General features: G+C 38.0%; 1 protein-coding gene across 1 annotated transcript in view; it reads left to right on the top strand.

Moving 5' to 3' along the window:
• The first annotated feature begins 213 nt into the window (after nt 1–213).
• LOC143882194 (uncharacterized) overlaps nt 214–17621 on the top strand; it is a 35716-nt gene continuing 18308 nt past the window's right edge. Inside the window, exons 1-4 of the mRNA XM_077385653.1 lie at nt 214–573; nt 11869–12009; nt 12096–12197; nt 13942–14061. Coding sequence (XP_077241768.1) covers nt 12108–12197; nt 13942–14061 — 210 coding nt within the window. The 5' untranslated portion in view covers nt 214–573; nt 11869–12009; nt 12096–12107. The remainder of the gene's footprint in view (nt 574–11868; nt 12010–12095; nt 12198–13941; nt 14062–17621) is intronic.

Raw genomic sequence — 17621 nt, 5'->3', positions numbered from 1 at the left:
CCTCGTCCTCTTCTCAAAGAAGGTCATTTCCGTCATTTTAACACACAGTCCCACAACCTTTTAGATGATTCCAATTATAACCCTCATATGAATCCCCACGTGCCCCTCTCTCTCATCTCATATATGGTCATTTCAGTCATTATAACAAACTCTCAGAGGCATAAAAGTCATTTCCACATATATCCCTATTAAAAGTCCTCAGCCAAACACCGTCAGTACGAGCTACACTCCATGCTCATCTCCTCACCAGAAAAATAAATAAAAAAAAGGTCTTACAAATTCTAATTTCTTGAAGAAGAAGACCTCCGACACGTTTCGCGCATTCGCGAATCCCGAGACGGAAAGTGTCGGAAAGGTTTTAGGGTTTGGGGAGAGATTTTCCTTTTTTATTTCTCCTTCTAAGTGCGAGCTCTCAGTCATTTGTTGCAGAGAGATTTCTTATTTCTATCTCGGAGGAAGGTCTCATCGCCGGTAAATATGGCCGTCGATAAGTCGCCGGAATGTCTGCCGGACGGATGAACGGTAGAGATTAAGACGAGGAAGAGCAGATCAACGGCTGGTATCAGAGTCAGGGTAATCTGATCTCTCCGGCTCATGCATTTTTTTTTCTCTGCTCTTAGTTTTTTCGGATTCTAGGGTTTCTGATTCGAAAACTTGCATTTTTCTCTCTAAAGAGCTCATCTTTTCGGAATCTGACACACGATCTGAATTTTTTACGAGAGAAGTTTGAGTATTGATTATCCAGCATTCTAACTACTGTTAGTAGACGATCTGAGCCGTTGGATCGGTTTGTTGTTGCTTAATTTGTGTAAAGTTGTGATTTTGCGAAGGAGACTGTTGTGTACTAGGTGCATGTTAGTGGAATTTTGTTATATGTAGGTTAATGAGGTGAAATGTTGCAGTTTTTGAACGGATTGATGGAACGATGCATGTTAGGAAAATGCTATATTAGTTGAATTCTGTTATATGTAGGTTAATTAGATGAAATGTTGCAGTTTTTGAACGGATTGATGGAATGATGCATGGTAGGAAAATAGTAGATTTTAGGAAGTCAATGGAATTACTGGTTCCTGCGTGAAGTTGCAAGAAAAATCTGTTATTCTTGGAAGTGGAATTGACCAGAATGTCTTAAAGGATGATCAATTGGAGGGTTTTGAGTGGCGTTTATGGTTGCTTTTAGAATCAGGGCTTAGTTATCCAGCATTCTAACTACTACTGTTGGTAGACGATCTGAGGTGTTGGATAGGGTTTGTGTGTGATTTTTTGTTGCTTGATTTGTGTGAAGTTGTGATTTTGTGATGGTGACTGTTGTGTACCAGGTGCATGCTAGTGGAATTTTGTTATATGTACGTTGATGAGATGAAATGTAACTGTTTTTGAATGGATTGATGGAATGCTGCATGTTAGGAAAATACTATATTTTAGGAAGTCAATTGAATTACTCGTTTCCGAGTGAAGTTGCGAGAAATAGTTGATTTTACGAAGGCGACTGTTGTGTACCAGGTGCATGTTAGTGGGATTCTGTTATATGTAGGTTAATGAGTTTGAAATGTCAATGTTTTTGAATGGATTGATGAAATAATGCATGTTAGGAAAATAGTATATTTTAGGAAGTCAATGGAATTACTGGTTTCTGCGTGAAGTTGCAAGAAACAGCTCTGATTCTTGGAAGTGGAATTGACCAAAATACCCTTACAGATGATCAATTGGAAGGTTTTAAGTGTCGTGTATAGTTGCTTTTAGAATCAGGGCAGTGTCAGAAATTTTTGCCCATTGTTGTAGGAAAATTTGCTGATGTCAATGAATGGAGTTGCGTTCGGTAATGGTATCATTATGTCGGGCGGATGCTGACAGATGGCATTGCAGTTGGGTAATGATATTATTGTGTTGTGGTGTTTTTATAATAATTACTAGTTATTTTGACATCAGCAGATGGCATTGTCGTCATTTAGTGACATTATTGTGATGGGCAGAATTTTCCCAGTAACCATTGTTTAGTATTGATAGGGGAAATAGGGTAGATTCTTTTGGAATGTTGCGAACTTGCGATCTGTTTGTAACTCTAATTTTCTGTCTAGTAGTTTGTTTAGAATCAGGGCGGTGTCAGAAATTTAGCCCTGTTTTTTCCGGGCGATTCTTTGATATCAACATATGGCACTGCAGTTGATATTGATCTTACTTTTTATTGTAGATTTTTTGTCAGATTGACTATTTTTGTTTTTATTGTTTGTGTATGGGAATGGTCTATATGTGCAGTTTTTCTTTTTTGAGTATTTTGTCATCTCATTCATTGAATAAATTGGTCTATAACTATGATTTAGCCGACACTTTTAATTTATTGCTGATACACGTGTACTGCTGTGTCCGACACGACACACGTGTCGACACTTCTTTGGACACTTTTAAATGTATTGCTAGGAGTGTTAGTTAATGTGGGTGTGTGGACACGTATTTGTGTAATAATCAACAATTTTATGTGTATGTACATGTCACCATTTCTAGATTTTTAGATGTTGGTATGTCATACAACTCATATCCATGTCGAAACTCGACACACGAATCCATATCAACAAATTATATATGCTTTCTATTTTAGCCGTGTCCCCGTTTCTAAATTTTGGGGTTTGCTGTGTCCGACACTCCGTGTCAGTGCCGACACGCGACACTTGTGTCCGTGTCCACAAATCATAGGTCTAAAATTTTGTGGCACATCACGAAAACTTCTCTAGATCAGCTCGTGCAAATGACGAAAATTTTATGTCCTCTTCTTTTGAAAATGTCAAGGTTTTGTTGAGTTCTTTTGAAAATGTCACCATAAAATGCTTTATAACTTTCTTGGCATGTTCTCAGATAAGAGAGTATTGATGAAAGCTGGTATTTTTTCTGGTTGTATTTATGTTTAAACAGATTAGATAAATTTTGAAAATCGAGATGTGAAATGTATATAAATTTGAAGAATTACCATCGTGAGCATTGAAGATTACTGCTATAAGATAAAAAGGTGGATTGCACCCATATTGGTTTTGCAGTCGGCTGCAGATTCTTAGATGGGGACCATGGGTTCAAGGTTACTATACGCCTATGAGGCCATTTATGGATAGGAAGGAGTGCAAGGGATGGTTATTATTCTAATTTTGTTCAGCTTGTTCCTAAGCAAGGGGCTTTTCATAATCTCATATTTTTCTTTGGATGGTTATTATAGTAGGTTTAGAGAAGCCTTACAATTTGGGCATTCCTTTATGTGGATTTGATAGATGATTTCTTTTAGGTTTGATTTAACGTGTTGGCTTTGGTGGTTCATTGATAACTTCCGAATTTTGGGGCATGTGATCTTGCCATTCTGTTAACTAGGAAAAAATATTCTAATATTGGTCAGTTTGTTCCTAAGCATGGGGCTTTTCATAAAATTATATTTTCTTTGTATATGCTTGAATCTTTTCATAATCTCATGTTTTTCTTTGTATATGCTTGAATAGACCGTTTTCAATGAGTTTATTGAGGAGTGTTTGTCAATGCATGCATTCTATTATTTATTTTTAATTTTACTATGGTCTAAGCAAAGTAGGGGTAAGGCTGCGTACATCTAGCCCTCCCCAGACCCCGCAATGGCGGGCCGCCCTTTTTTTTATTACGGTCTAAACAAACTCTTGCTTTGAAGGCTAGGAGGCCTACTAGCTTACTAAAGGAATATAGTGCCTCAAGTGGTTTTGCAAGGGGCATCATGATCATGTATTGGGTTACGATATTTTATTTTTGGAACGGCTGTATTGGATTCTAATATTCACAAGGCCATCCGTAATAAAGAAGTTGATGGGTTTCGCCTTGAGAAAGTTTATGGTAGGCCGATAGGTGCGTCAACACAGTTTTGTGCTCTTCATTTAAATGGAAATCTGGGTGTGAGATGTCCCCAATTTGGCTATAAATAGTGAAGGCATTATAGCAATTTACAAACAATTCTAGTTATTTTGTAATATCTTTACTAGTTTTTTCTGATTTGTGTATTCGTGCTTGGATATTCCATATTTAAACACTTTAATAAAGTGGTGTTATGCTGGTACGCATTTCCTTTTTTGTTCATGGAAGTTATGTTTATTTTAAAGATTAGGATGTCTAGGGCATGCAAATTGGGGTCAATAAGCTTGGTAGTGTATTGAAGATTATGGCTACAAAAGATGGTTGTTGATGTACGCTCTAGTTTCTGTTGGGGGCAGCAAAACATTTCCATATGGGGTTGTTGATGTTTGTGTGGCCACTAAGAAAAATGAATGACCAAAGGATTTCATGAAATGATGCTCATGTTAGACATGGAGAAGGTTTACACTGGTTGGTCATTTGTTGGTGCAACAATCTTGTTCATTGCTTGTAGTATGCCAAGGAATGCACCCTAGGCTTTTAGCGTTAGGAATAATTGAGGGTGCTTGTGTGGCCACCGCAGATGCGCCTTTCGGAACTTTCAGAAGAGAGTAATCTGCTGGAAGTGTGGTAAAACATGATCCGGGACAGATCTCAACTTCACTAGACCATCCATGGTTGAACCCGAAAAAGGTAATGAAGACTCGGCTGAAGACAGAGTTGGAATAGCAGTAGTAACTGATGATTCAAGGCAAAAGGTTGTGGAAGGTCAGCCTGAGAGTAGTGGCATCATCCCTCTAGTCTCAATCATAAATACCCATGTAGCCTTTGGGGTCGGATTCGCGAAGGTTGGTCGGGGATCATCTCGGCGCTGGAAGGCTGGCTCAGACAAAGATGTGGATCAAAAGATAGGCTAGATGTTTTCAAAATGGATATGTTAGAGGTGATGATAGTTCTACCCCCTGGTTTAAACATTTCAAGAACTCAATCCAATTGGAAAACGACAAGAAACTCTCCTTTGTGGAACTTGTTCAGTGGTCTAACAAGTTCACATCATCGGAATCTATCAAGGCGTCCCCTCCTCCCCCCCCCCCCCGCGCGCGCGCAGCAGGCAGGGTCTCAGGATTGGGTGGAGGATTGGAAAGGTAGCGTCTGTGGATTTTTCTTGCAAAGCTGGGAGAGGCTACAAAATGTTTATTCTTATTCGTAAAAGCGATTGCTTTAACTATTTCATGGGTAAAGTCTCTCCCTTCTTTCAAGTTTGTGTCTGCATATGATCTTTGGGGAAGATGGAGGGATATTTGTATCAGTGTTGAGAAGAAACAGACAATTGTTCAAAACTGGATTCCTCCTCCGCCGGTTTTGTAAAGTTTAACTCTTATGGTTCTAGCTTGGGAAATCCTGGGCCGGCGGGAGTTGGAGAAGTTCTCAGGGATGAATTTGGTGAGGTTCTGTGGGCTTATGCGGGGCCTATTGGAACGGAGGATGCCTCAGAGGCCGAGTTGCGTGCAGCATATCAAGGTTTAGAGCTTGTCATGAAAAATCACTTTGTAAAAGTAGTGGTAGAAGGAGACTCATCTAATGCTATCTGATGGCTAAAAGGATCTCATTAGCCCTCTTGGAGATTTGATAGATTGTTTAATGATTGGATGTGGTCCTTGGAGGTTGAGTTTCTTCATGTTCGGCGTTCTGCGAATCAGGTGGCTGATATGCTATGTTGGATGGATTCGGATTCGCGTGTCGGGATCCAACACGGATTCGAGGTGTCGGATTCGGCAAACCCCAAAAACTAGGATTTGTGGATTCTGTAATTTTTAAATAAAATAAAATTTTAAAAATTATATATATATATATATATATATATATATATATATATATATATATATATATATATATATATATATATATAAGGAAAGTGTTGGTGAGCTTAAGCTCACCAAACTTATGGTGAGCTTAAGCGCCCAATCACATTGGGGCCTACTTTGTTAGGATGATCCAAAGCATTCATTTGAAAGGCCCTTACATAGATGGGGTGTGTACCAAAAATCAGCTCCATAGGATCATCCTAACCCATCCATTTGTGGAGGTCAAAATGGACAGACATTATTTGTCCACAAATCTGCCCATTTTTGTCCTCCACAAATGGAGGGGTTAGGATGATCCTATCGAGCTGATTTTTGGTACACACCCTATCTATGATAGGGCCTTGCAAATGAATGGTTTGGATCACCACAGAAAATGTGGGACCCATGTGATTGGGGCGCTTAAGCTCACCAACACTTTCCTCTCTCTCTCTCTCTCTCTCTCTCTCTCTCTATATATATATATATATATATATATATATATATATATATATATATATATATATATATAGAGGAAAGTGAAGCTACACCGCCGGTGTAGCTAACTTAGCTACACCGCCGGCTTAAAATACAATGGGCCCACATTGTTTTGGTGATCCTAACCGTTCATTTGATTGGCCCTCACATAGATAGGGTGTCCACCAAAAATCAGCTCCATAGGATCATCCCAACCCTTCAAACTGTGGAGGCAAAAATGGACAAATTTGTGAAGGTTTTTACACGTTCATTTTTGCCTCCACAAATCGTAGGGTTGGGATGATCCTATATGGAGCTGATTTTTGGTGGACACCCTATCTATGTGAGGGCCAATCAAATGAATTCTTTGGATCACCAAAACAATGTGGGCCCATTGTATTATAAGCCGGCGGTGTAGCTTCACTTTCCTCATATATATATATATATATATATATATATATATATATATATATATATATATTCATGAAAATTTTGAGGGTGGAGGATCAATGCGTTTGAATTTATAGTCGAAGGAGGAAGGGGAGTCGATCTTTCAGGGTCGAGGCGCTAGGATTTTTAGTGAGAAAGTACAGGTTGCACCTTCATATAAAAAAATTTAAGAAGAAAAAAAATTTAAAGGGGAAATATATAGGATTCACATTTTAAAAGAGAATCCGATGAGTCGGATTCATCCGAAAAAAACAGTATTCGTGCGGGACACGGCTATTACAAGAATCCGGGTGTGTCCCACGAGAATCCATGTTCGATTCGCGTGTGGAGGCGTGTCGACACGGATTCGGCATAGGGGGGCAAAGAATCCATGCAACATAGTTGATAAGTTAGCTAGAGATTGTGTTTCCAAAGAATCTCTAGCTATTTTCGATTCACTTCCACCATGACTATTTTTTTGTTCTTTATGTTACATAGTTGTATTCTCTTTCTTTTGGTTGTATTTTGACCATCTCGGTCTTATTTCTTAATAAAATTGGCTACCATGTTTCAAAAAAGTCATTTCGCTATCATATTTAGCTGTAAGGAAATATTTATGCTAGTTTGTAAATTTATTCAATCTAGCAATGTCGGAATTTGACACGGGTGGGTACCAACTTGTCAGATATGTTCATATGGCAAACCTAAAAAAAGGGATTCATGGATTTGCCAATATATTTTAATCAATTCGAAACTTTTAATTCTTTTTCATGATAATACGATTATAACAAGTAATATATTTTTAAAATATATTAGAAACAATAATATATTTTGGAACCAGTAACATATTGGAGAGAGCGCCTCCCCTGGCTGACCTGGAAATATGGAAATTCGGAGGAACGCCACAGTTTTGGCATTCACCAAAGGGGCAGATCTTGGCACGTTAAGTAAATATACTGTTTTATTTCTATATAAAAAACTTACTATTAGGATGGATAAAACATGTAAGCATTATAAACTTGTGGTAGTTGTATTTAGTTAAAATAGATAAAAAGAGATCTAGAAGTTTCTTAGCGAATCCTGAAGAATTGGGATCCAACACGTGTCCGACACAGGTACTTCACCCATGTAGAATAATCCATGTAACACAGTTCATTAATCAAATGTTTTGTTTTTACCCAACTGACTTTTCATTGATTATGAGGACTTGGGATAGAATAACTTTTGCTCTTAGTTTAACACACTTGACTTGGGGGGTGTGTCTATATTGCTCCTCACCGGGCTGCTATACTATAAAGAATTTGATAGTAGCCTTTGTGTTGATGACTCCTCCAACGGTATCTCATGGTCCCTTAAGCATAGTTTGGGTCCATAGCTTTTCCCTAATGTAGTAATGTTGTTGACAAGATCTTTGATGCTTGTAGAGAAAATGTTTTCTCCTTTGTTCATGCTTTTAACATGGCTAATGAGATTGCGGACTCTTTAGCCAAAGCAAGCATACAAAGTGTTAATTGTGGCACAATCTTCTTCTTTTATTTTACCTTTGTGAATGATGATTTTTTTATTAAGGAGAAAGAGAAGAGCCCCAAGCGAGACGGGTTATCTTAATCAATACTTGCCATTGTCATTTAATAAAGAGAAAATTTTGAGTCTTATCGGTTGTTTATTATAATAAGGGATGCTATTTGGTGTTTTTTCCAATGATGATAATTTATTATGAAGCTACTAGGTGTTAATGCATATTAGCTATTAGGTGTTAATGCGGTTAGCGCGGCTAGGTGCATTGTTGAATTCATGGGTCAAAACTATTTTACTTATCTTAAAAGAATTATTTTGGTATGAAGTGATTCTAACAAAGGTCCATGGTTTGAAAGCTGGTGACAACGGAATTGAGATGGTTTATAGATTCACAACGTTAGATTCTCAGTTAAACACCCAAAGATCATCAAAAAACAGGTTAGACAATCTTATGAAAAATAGATTTGAAAAATTCTTTCAGTTAACAAAACACCCAAAGATCATCAAACAACAGGTTAGACAATCTTATGAAAAATGGATGTGGAAAATGCGTATGATAGAGCAGAGTCAAGTTGCTTAGACTATCTCATGGATAGTATGTGATTTGGTGCTAAATGACGTGGGTGGATGTTGAAATGCATTTCTTCGGTGTGATGTTTTCAATTCTGGTTAATAGCCCACAAAAGGGCTTTTTTAAGACCACTAAAGGTTTGCTTCAAGGTGATTCCTTTTGTCTGTTCCTATTACGAGCATGCTGTATTCCCTCACTAGAATGATGTTGAAAGCTGGATCTAGAGGTATTATTGAAGGGTTTAAGGTCAGACAACCTGAGTTGGAAGTGACACATGTCCAGTGTGCTGATGATATAATGTTTTTTAGCATTCCAAACTTTTGGAAGTGAAAAAAAAAAAATTGAAAGCGGTTCTCAGTTGCTATGAAGTCATCACATATCAATGGATAAATTTTGCTAAATTGGTGGTTACGGGAGTTTCTTTAGAGGAAGCTGAGTTTGTTGAGTTTGATCGCAAGTGTGGAAGTGAACTTTTAAAAACTTTTGATGCAGGACAATACCTAATTTAGGGAAAATCCTACACTCCTAATGGGATTAAGGCTTTAGGACAATTTAGGGCTTACGCGAAAAATTAAAAGAACGCTTAACAACTTATCTAGGGATGAATTAACTCCTAATTAATCTATGGGCAGCAGCAATAATGAGACTTAAATAGCATAAATAATTGTAAAGATTGTAATTAAGCACGAACTAAACCTTATACAAATCAATCAAAGCGATAAGGATTCGTAAGATGAATTGATAATAGAAAGATTAGTCCAAAACTAAGCCTATGCATGCAACCAATTAAAAGAACTAAAAAGCTAATGCAAGTACCAATGAAATAGATGTCGCACAAGCATGGAAATAATAATATCCAATGAAGAAAAAAAAAGAAAGAAGTCCAGTAGCAATAAAAAGCTCAAAACGGTCCAATTCTGGGTTGTAGGGGTATTTTGGTAATTTTGCAGATCTGGAATTTTGGTTTATTACTGCTGTCCAAATCTTAGGTTAAGGTTTAGAAGGTAAAAGAAAGGTTAATCTAGGGTTTAGGCTCTGATTTGATGGTAGGTTTAGGCTATAGATCTTTAAAAAGGGTTTTCGGGCTTGAAATGGTGCGAATTTTCAATTGGCTGCAAAAGACGTTTAAAGTTAGGGTTCTTGGGTGTTTAGGCTGAGGTTTAATCATAAAAACAATCATTTAAAGTCTCGAAACAAGATCTTGAAGAACGAGAGAGATCTATGAATTTTGGGTTTTTGTATTTTAGGGTTCAAGAAAGAAAAAAAGAAAATTTGATTTACTAACATTCTTTGTGCTGATTTGATTGAAGAAATAGAAGATTATAGATGAGAGGAAATGAGAGAAAATGGTTCCAAACCACCAAGAGGAGAAGAGAAGAAGTCCAAGCCACAATAGCTCTCACAAAAGAAAATCTCAATTCTATTCAGTATTCAAAAGTCCCTTACATTGTTTTCATAAGATGTATATATAAGAAAAGAAACCCTAGAAGATAACCTAAAGTTAAGAACTAATCTCAACCATTCATCTAATCTAAAGCAAAGCTAAATAAAGATATAAACTTACCAAAAATAGTAATCCCGTAATTGACCTATACCCCTTCCTAAAAACACTCATAACTTGCTCAAATCACATCCAAATCATGTGATCTTGGGCCCATTAGATAGGTAATTGAAAAAACCTTTCTAATAATACAAAAAAACACAAAACGGGTGAGATTTGATGGCTAAAAAGTAGGCTACAAATATAATGAAGAAAATAGAAAGTAAATAATATAAAAAAAAAGGCAATGCCCGTGGCCCGTGCTAGAGTCTACGCCATCATTCTCGTCCACATCTGCGCTTGTAAACTTTGAATCCACGCCCGTTGTTGATGTCCCTATCAACTTTCTTCCTGGATCTTTGAACCAGATGCGTAATTACGCAGATTGTCACCATTAGACCACAATAAAAAAGGGCGGCCCAATGCATGAGGCTCCCTCCATTGCAGGGTCTGGGGAGGGCTAGATGTACGCAGCCTTATCCCTGCTTTACAGAGAGGTTGTTTCCATGACTCGAACCTGTGACCACCAGCTCACAATGGAGCAACCTTATCGTTGCTCCAAGCACATAAGGTTTTGTACGTACACCCATGGTTTTAAATTTTGACCGAAATCTGAAATTTCGGATTTTGGTCAAGACCGAAACCGAAACTGCTGAAATTTACCAAATTTCGGTTTCGGTCGAAATTTTGGCCAAAATTTTGATAAAATGCTTTTTTTTTACTGAATTTCGGTCGAAATTTCGGTTTTGGCTGAGTCCAAAACTGAAATTTAAAACCATGCGTACACCACAATGGATACTCATGTGAGCTTAAGGGATAGAGGAGAGGAAGAGACTAGGGTTCTCACTATATGTGGACTTTCTAAAATGAATCCCATAACATATATTTATGAAAAAGAGGGAATCCTTAATCCTAATTGTTGAAAATCGGTGGTAGTTTTTAAAGAAGTCAAGATTATTTGACTTATTGTGGATACCTCGAATCATAAAGATGGTCCAAATTCCTCATTCTTGTAGTAAAATGGCTGACATATCTCTACTTAGGAAAGTAATTGATTTATCCCAAATCGTTTTATAGTCAGTTTGGTGCTGAGCCCCTCATGTTTAACCTTTTGTTTGAGGGTTATTGACTATTGGATTAATGGCATACATGAAAGTGTAAAGTACAATCTCCAATATGGTTTTAACTGTTAGGAACATGTGGGTCTTTCTTCTCCCTATATTTAAAATCTGTTGGATCGTGTGTCTGAGACCAAGTGGTTCATGAGTTCACTAACAAGAATGATTTTATTCTTCTTTTTATTTTTACTTCAATTCTACATGTTTGTTGGCTTTCTAATGTGGCTTAAGTATCCTGAGATTGTTGAGAAAAGTTCTCTAGGATTTTGATTCTGGAGGCTCTATTTTGTTGTAAAGGCATTTCTAATATGAGATAGAAATTTTAATCTCATGCCCACAGCTGTCTCCTCCAGGATTCTCACCTTTAAAACTTCATTTCCTTGGTTTCCGGTTTCCCTACTTAATTATCAATTTATCATCTACATTTGTGGCACTTGATGGGAAAAAATAGATATGATACTACATGTAAGTATCAGGATTATAATGACTGCTAATACTATTATTTATTTCTGTGTTATGCAGTATTACACTAATCCGGTAACTGGAGTCGAATTTCATTCCAAGGTTGGGGTCTTCCACTATCTTGAAAGTGGATAGCCCTGCAACCACAAGCCCCAACTAATAGGAGGCATCAGCATTTACTTTATAAACAGCCCAAAAGCAGTAAGATTGTGCCCGTCTGATCTCATTGGTTCGTTTGTATCTTTTATGTATTTATTTACTTTGCTGACTATTGAATTAATTGTTAGCCTGTAGTGCCAATGGAGGATTCACCGGAATGGTTGCCCTCAGGCTGGATTATGGAGATTAAGACCTATAAGAGTGGTTCAAAAGTTGGATCGAATTATAAGGTAATTGTTGGTAAACAAGAGATTTTCTGCTCATCCCTACTCATCTCACCACTTGTTGGTCAACTTTTGGTGTCCGAGGGCACATTTTGTTAAATCCTTTGCAGTAATTTAATACAATCCAACTATGGTTACCATTCAAAAATAAATATAAAATCCAACTATGATTACGTGGAACTGCATATCTGCATGTTACAAATGGGCCAGTTGTGGGGCAATTCTTCACAATTTATTGGCACATCGCATGCGTACTGGAATGCCTTATAGAAGCGCCGAACTAGATTAATGACCTGATTGTGTTTTCATTCTAACAAAATGTGAAGTTCTTATCGGTACAAATCATGCCAAAGATTTCCTATTTATCTGTATTGAATTCGCCTTCCAATGTATATTTTAGACATGACCAGCATCACCGGTGGAGAATATATGTCCGAAATCTTGGATCCTTTGGCATAATAATCATTTACCATGACAGCATACATACGTTGTTCTACTACTAATTATTCTTAGTGAATCATTTGAATCCAAATAATCAAGGGTGAAGGTCCATTAGAAATTAGTTTAATGCGGCATTGGTGGTATCTTATCTTCAATAACAATGCCTTGACTGTTGGGTCGCTGTATGCTTTGAGAGAAGCACCTTGAACTCAACCGAGGATCCATAAGAAACTTAGATATACTTATATGTTGACTTGGAGTGATATGCAAATACTGATACGCTGGCCAATGTATTGACCTTACCTTTTAAAAAGCTCAGCATTAATTATTATATCAACCGAATAGTTTTTCATAATATTTAGAGGCATATTTGTCAAATTCTGAAGTTCAAAGGTGCTCTTGTCATTTTATACAAATGGATTGGGCAACTCATCATAGAAATTTTTTTAGGTGGCCTGTGCACATCTTTTTAGTGAAAGAAAAAGTTGAAAATGAAAAAAGGAAACTAGTTTGTGTGTTTTTTTTTTGGTTAATGGTGACCCAGGGATTAATAAGAGTGAATGCATGGATGAGGAAGTTTTTCATTAGACGGAGATTTTTGAAAATTCAAATCCTGAGACGCAAATCCCTTATTTTGGATATTTGCGCAGGACAATTTCTTGCAAAAATGCAGTATTTTCCGTGAAGATGTTCTTGGTAGAATGAATCTTCTACTAAGGAAGATAGTAGAATGTAAAATGCAGTATTTGCTGTGGTTCTCCTTTGAAGCACTGGAGATCGGTTGGCAGACGTATTTACTAAATCATTGGGAAAGTCCAGGTTGAGAGATATTTGTAACAAGTTGGGGTTTTAGACATATACACTCCAGCCCGAAGGGGAGTGTTAGGGGGGTATTTTGGTCTTTACATGTAACCCTAGAGCGCGCGGGCGCGCACACACACACACATATATATGAAAGGTCTCATTACATACTCTCACTTTCTCGCTCACCTCTCTTCTCTTCTTCTTCTTCTTCCATGGAGATTTAATTCCATTGATCAGAACAAAAAAAACTGCCTCATCAATGCCACCTGTAGAGAGATATCTCGCTCGGATGGATATTTGTGTTTGTGGAAATTAGTTTAAAATTACAACAGAAGAAATGTATGGTGATTGATAGAATAAAAAAGAGAGTAAATGTCGGTATCAAAAACTAAAGAAAACCAGAAACTTAATGAAGATTTTGTGAAAATAAGTGGGGACTTTCGTGGTTATTTTATCATATTGTGACGTTATTGTAATTACTCTTGTCCTTTTGTGCTTTTTGTAGTGTTATATTTCTCCGACTGGATGCAAATTCTATTCCAAGGTAGAGGTCTTCCGCTATATCAAGAATGGAGAGCTCGACAGTGAAACCCCCAAACCAAAGAAAAGAAGCTCTTCTGACAATGTTTGCACTCCATCACCTTAAACATTTCATATTTAGTTCTGTTGCATCTTTTTTTTTTTCTGTTCCGTGTTATTTATATTTACAAGATTTCTCTTCTATGCTAGATATTACTTTTTTGACTATTCGGTTTATTTTATTTTTATTTTTTGAAAATTCACAATCCATTCCATAGAAAAAGATCAAATACAGAGTAGGGGGGACAAGATGTCCCCACACCATAGTCGATAACCGACTCTTACAGAGACCGGAATTACAAGTAACCAAAGCAGGACAACGTCCAGTAGCTAAGAAATGTTGTCCACGCTGCTAGTAAAAATGACATGTGTTTCCGCCAAGCGAGCCCCCTCTTTAGCAAGTGCATCAGCAGCCATATTAGCAGATTGATGTCTGTGCATTATTTTCGGGTGGATAACGCGTACAAGGTCCCGGATTTCGTCAAGAACTTGTGAAAGACGCCATTGACCCGGACAATTATTCGGTTTATTATTAGGCTGTAGTGAGGATTGAAAATCCCCCGGACAGGCAGCCTCCAGGCTGTACTAAGGAGATCAAATTCAGGAGACATTCAGGAGACGGATTTCGACAAGATCCGGTAGCCAACGTTGTACCTGTCACTATAATGCTGAACTTTCTTTTGGTGCATATCTTTCATTTTCTACTTCAGATTTGCTGGTCCTGATTTTCATTGCATTGATACTGGTTTTGATGATCACTTTGAAATGAAAATCTTTTGATTCCATGAATTTCAAATTGGTCCTGGTGCGAGGGCCAGGAGATTTGTTTATTGTAATTCTTTTATAACAGCCAGTGCCTGCTATGATATTTTCACATATGCACCTATGGGGTTGAATTGCACTAGTTGGTAGATGTGGCAACTGGCAAGCAGATATTCGCAGTATTGTGGTGGCTTCACTAATATGCACATCTGTACTTTAAGAGAAACCTCCGACTTTTTAGGACGTGGTGGGTTTTTTCCTGTGTGGGTGGGTGCGTGGGGATGGGATTTAAAAAGAAGTCCTTAAGTTTAATGTACATCAGGTTGACTGTCTGTCGATCATTTGGAAAAAATATAGATTATCTAAAAGTCAAACCCAACATCTCTACATTTCTAATGCCTCTCTTCTTCCCCACCCGCACATCTGCACATTTTAGAAAAACTGTATTTTTTCTCTTCCAGGCGCACTTCTGTTCCTTATGTAACTAACTCTCTTTCTCCCTCTAATGTATTCTCCCAATCTCTCTCTCTCTCTCTCTCACACACACACACACACACACACACACACACACACACACATTCTCTCTAAGAAAATGTCTTCCTCTCCATGAGAAAATCTCTTTGCAAATCAAGGTACATACTTTACCTTTTTTATTAGTTAATTTGTGTTTCATTTTTTTCTTTGTTTTGCATACAAGATATTCAAGATTTTCAGACACCATTATGAGAAGGTATCATCTGTCTGCTTCATCTCTTAGGATTTTATTCAGTTAGCTTGCCAAACAATGTATCAGTTTTTTATTCAGTTAGGTTGCCAAACAACATATCTGTTTTTTTTTTTGATTGCAATGGAACAACGGATCGGTTTTTTGCTTGGATTTTTGCGATTGAATCAAATTTTCAAAATTCAGACTAACGAGAAGCCGGCCATGGTTAAAGGGTGTCGACTCAGGCAAGTCAATGATTAATGCAATTAATTTTTCATAAATCGGGGTGAGGTGAAGGAGTTTGATTGACTTGGTAGGTCATACCCGTAATTAGACAAGAAATCTGCCAAGTTTCAAGGCAGTCGACATGGGCAATTGACGATTGTCGTAGTGAGTTTTTAAATAGCGATTTGGATAAAAGAAAGGAAACAAACTCATCGGTGTAAGGGCCTCCCATTGCGCTTGGCAAAAGACACATTGGATTGGATATCAATTTTAGACGAAAAGAAGTGATGCAAAAAAATTTTGGTGCTTGAGTTTCTTTTTGAAGCTTATGCTTCTATATGGAGAAGACCTAATGGATGATTTGAGTAGTCTTTTGATGATGTTAAAGTATAAAAGATTAAATACTGCCCTTCTCCAACAGCTTAAGCTTTTGGAGAAGTCGGTAAGTTTCTAACATGGTATTAGAGCCAAAGGTCTTGAAGTTCAAACCTTCCCGATGTCTAAAAATAAAATCCACATGCAATGGTCGGCCCAAGGTGGGACCACATGTGCCATGTGTTTGCCAAGTGGGGTACATGTGAGGGGGAGTGTTAAAGTATAAAAGATCAAATACTGCCCTTCTCCAATAGCTTAAGCTTTTGAAGAAGTCGGTAAGTTTCTAACAGATGAAAAGAACGAAATCCGGATTGAACCCGTGGAAAGGCTGCATAGTAGTAGGCGCATTGGAACCAAAGCTTTTTGTGGTTGTTAGATCTTACATGGCATCCAAGATAAGAAGAAGAAGAAGTGAGGGAGAAGAAGAAAGTCTCCTTAGGGAGCTCCCATGTAATATCACACACACACACACACACACAGAGAAGAAATGGTTTGTGAGCAGCTGCTCATATAAGCTTATCTGAGCAGAGCTCACAAACCATTAGGGGGAGGGGGGGGGGGGGGAGCACATTTTTGGGGGATCCAAAGCATTCATTTGGAAGGCCCTTCCATGGATAGGGTGTGTACCAAAAATCATCCCTATAGGATCATCCTAACCCAATCAAAGGTGGAGGGGAAAATGGGCAAACACAGTGTGTCCATGTTTCTGCCCATTTTTCCCCTCCACAAATGGCAGGGTTAGGATGATCCTATAGGGCTGATTTTTGGTACACACCCTATCCATGGAAGGGCCTTCCAAATGAATGCTTTGGATCCCCCAAAAAATGTGGCCCCCCCTATGGTTTGTGAGCTCTGCTCAGATAAGCTTATCTGAGCAGCTGCTCACAAACCATTTCCTCTCATATATCTAGTAAAGGGTTTCTGCGCTCGAGTACAAAAACAGGGTTGGGCCCACATTGTTGGGGGGATCCCCACAGCATTCATTTGGAAGACCCTTTCATGGAGAGGGTGTCCACAAAAAATCAGTTCCATTGGATCATCTTAGGGTGTCCATTTGTGGGGTGAAAAAATGGGCAGATTAGTGGACAAACAATATCTGTCCATTTTCACCCTCACAAATGGACATCCTATGATGATCCAATGAAGCTGATTTTTGGTACACAGCCCATCCATGACGTGGCCTTCCAAATGAATGCTTAGGATCAACCCAACAATGTGGCCCCACCCTTGTTTCCTACACTCAAGCGCAGGAACCCCTCTCTCTCTCTCTCTATATATATATATATATATGTGTGTGTGTGTGTGTGTGTGTGTGTGTGTGCACAATAGGGTTACAGGTACAAAGTCCAAATACCTTACCAACACGCCCCCTCAAGATAGAGTGTATATGTCATACAACCTCGTGTTGTTGCAAATATCTTTCTGTGTTCTTTTTTTTTTTGAATGGCAGGCTTGTTACAAATATCTCTCAAATTAGAGTTTGCCAACGGTTTAGTGAACACATCTGCCGAGTGAAGGTGGTACTAATCTCTCCACTC

The sequence above is a fragment of the Tasmannia lanceolata genome, unplaced genomic scaffold (assembly GCF_043159265.1).
Source record: "Tasmannia lanceolata isolate RefF3 unplaced genomic scaffold, GAP_Taslan_0.1 ptg000007l, whole genome shotgun sequence".
In the NCBI taxonomy this organism is placed as follows: Eukaryota; Viridiplantae; Streptophyta; class Magnoliopsida; order Canellales; family Winteraceae; genus Tasmannia; species Tasmannia lanceolata.
This window is presented reverse-complemented; position numbering and strand designations above follow the sequence as displayed.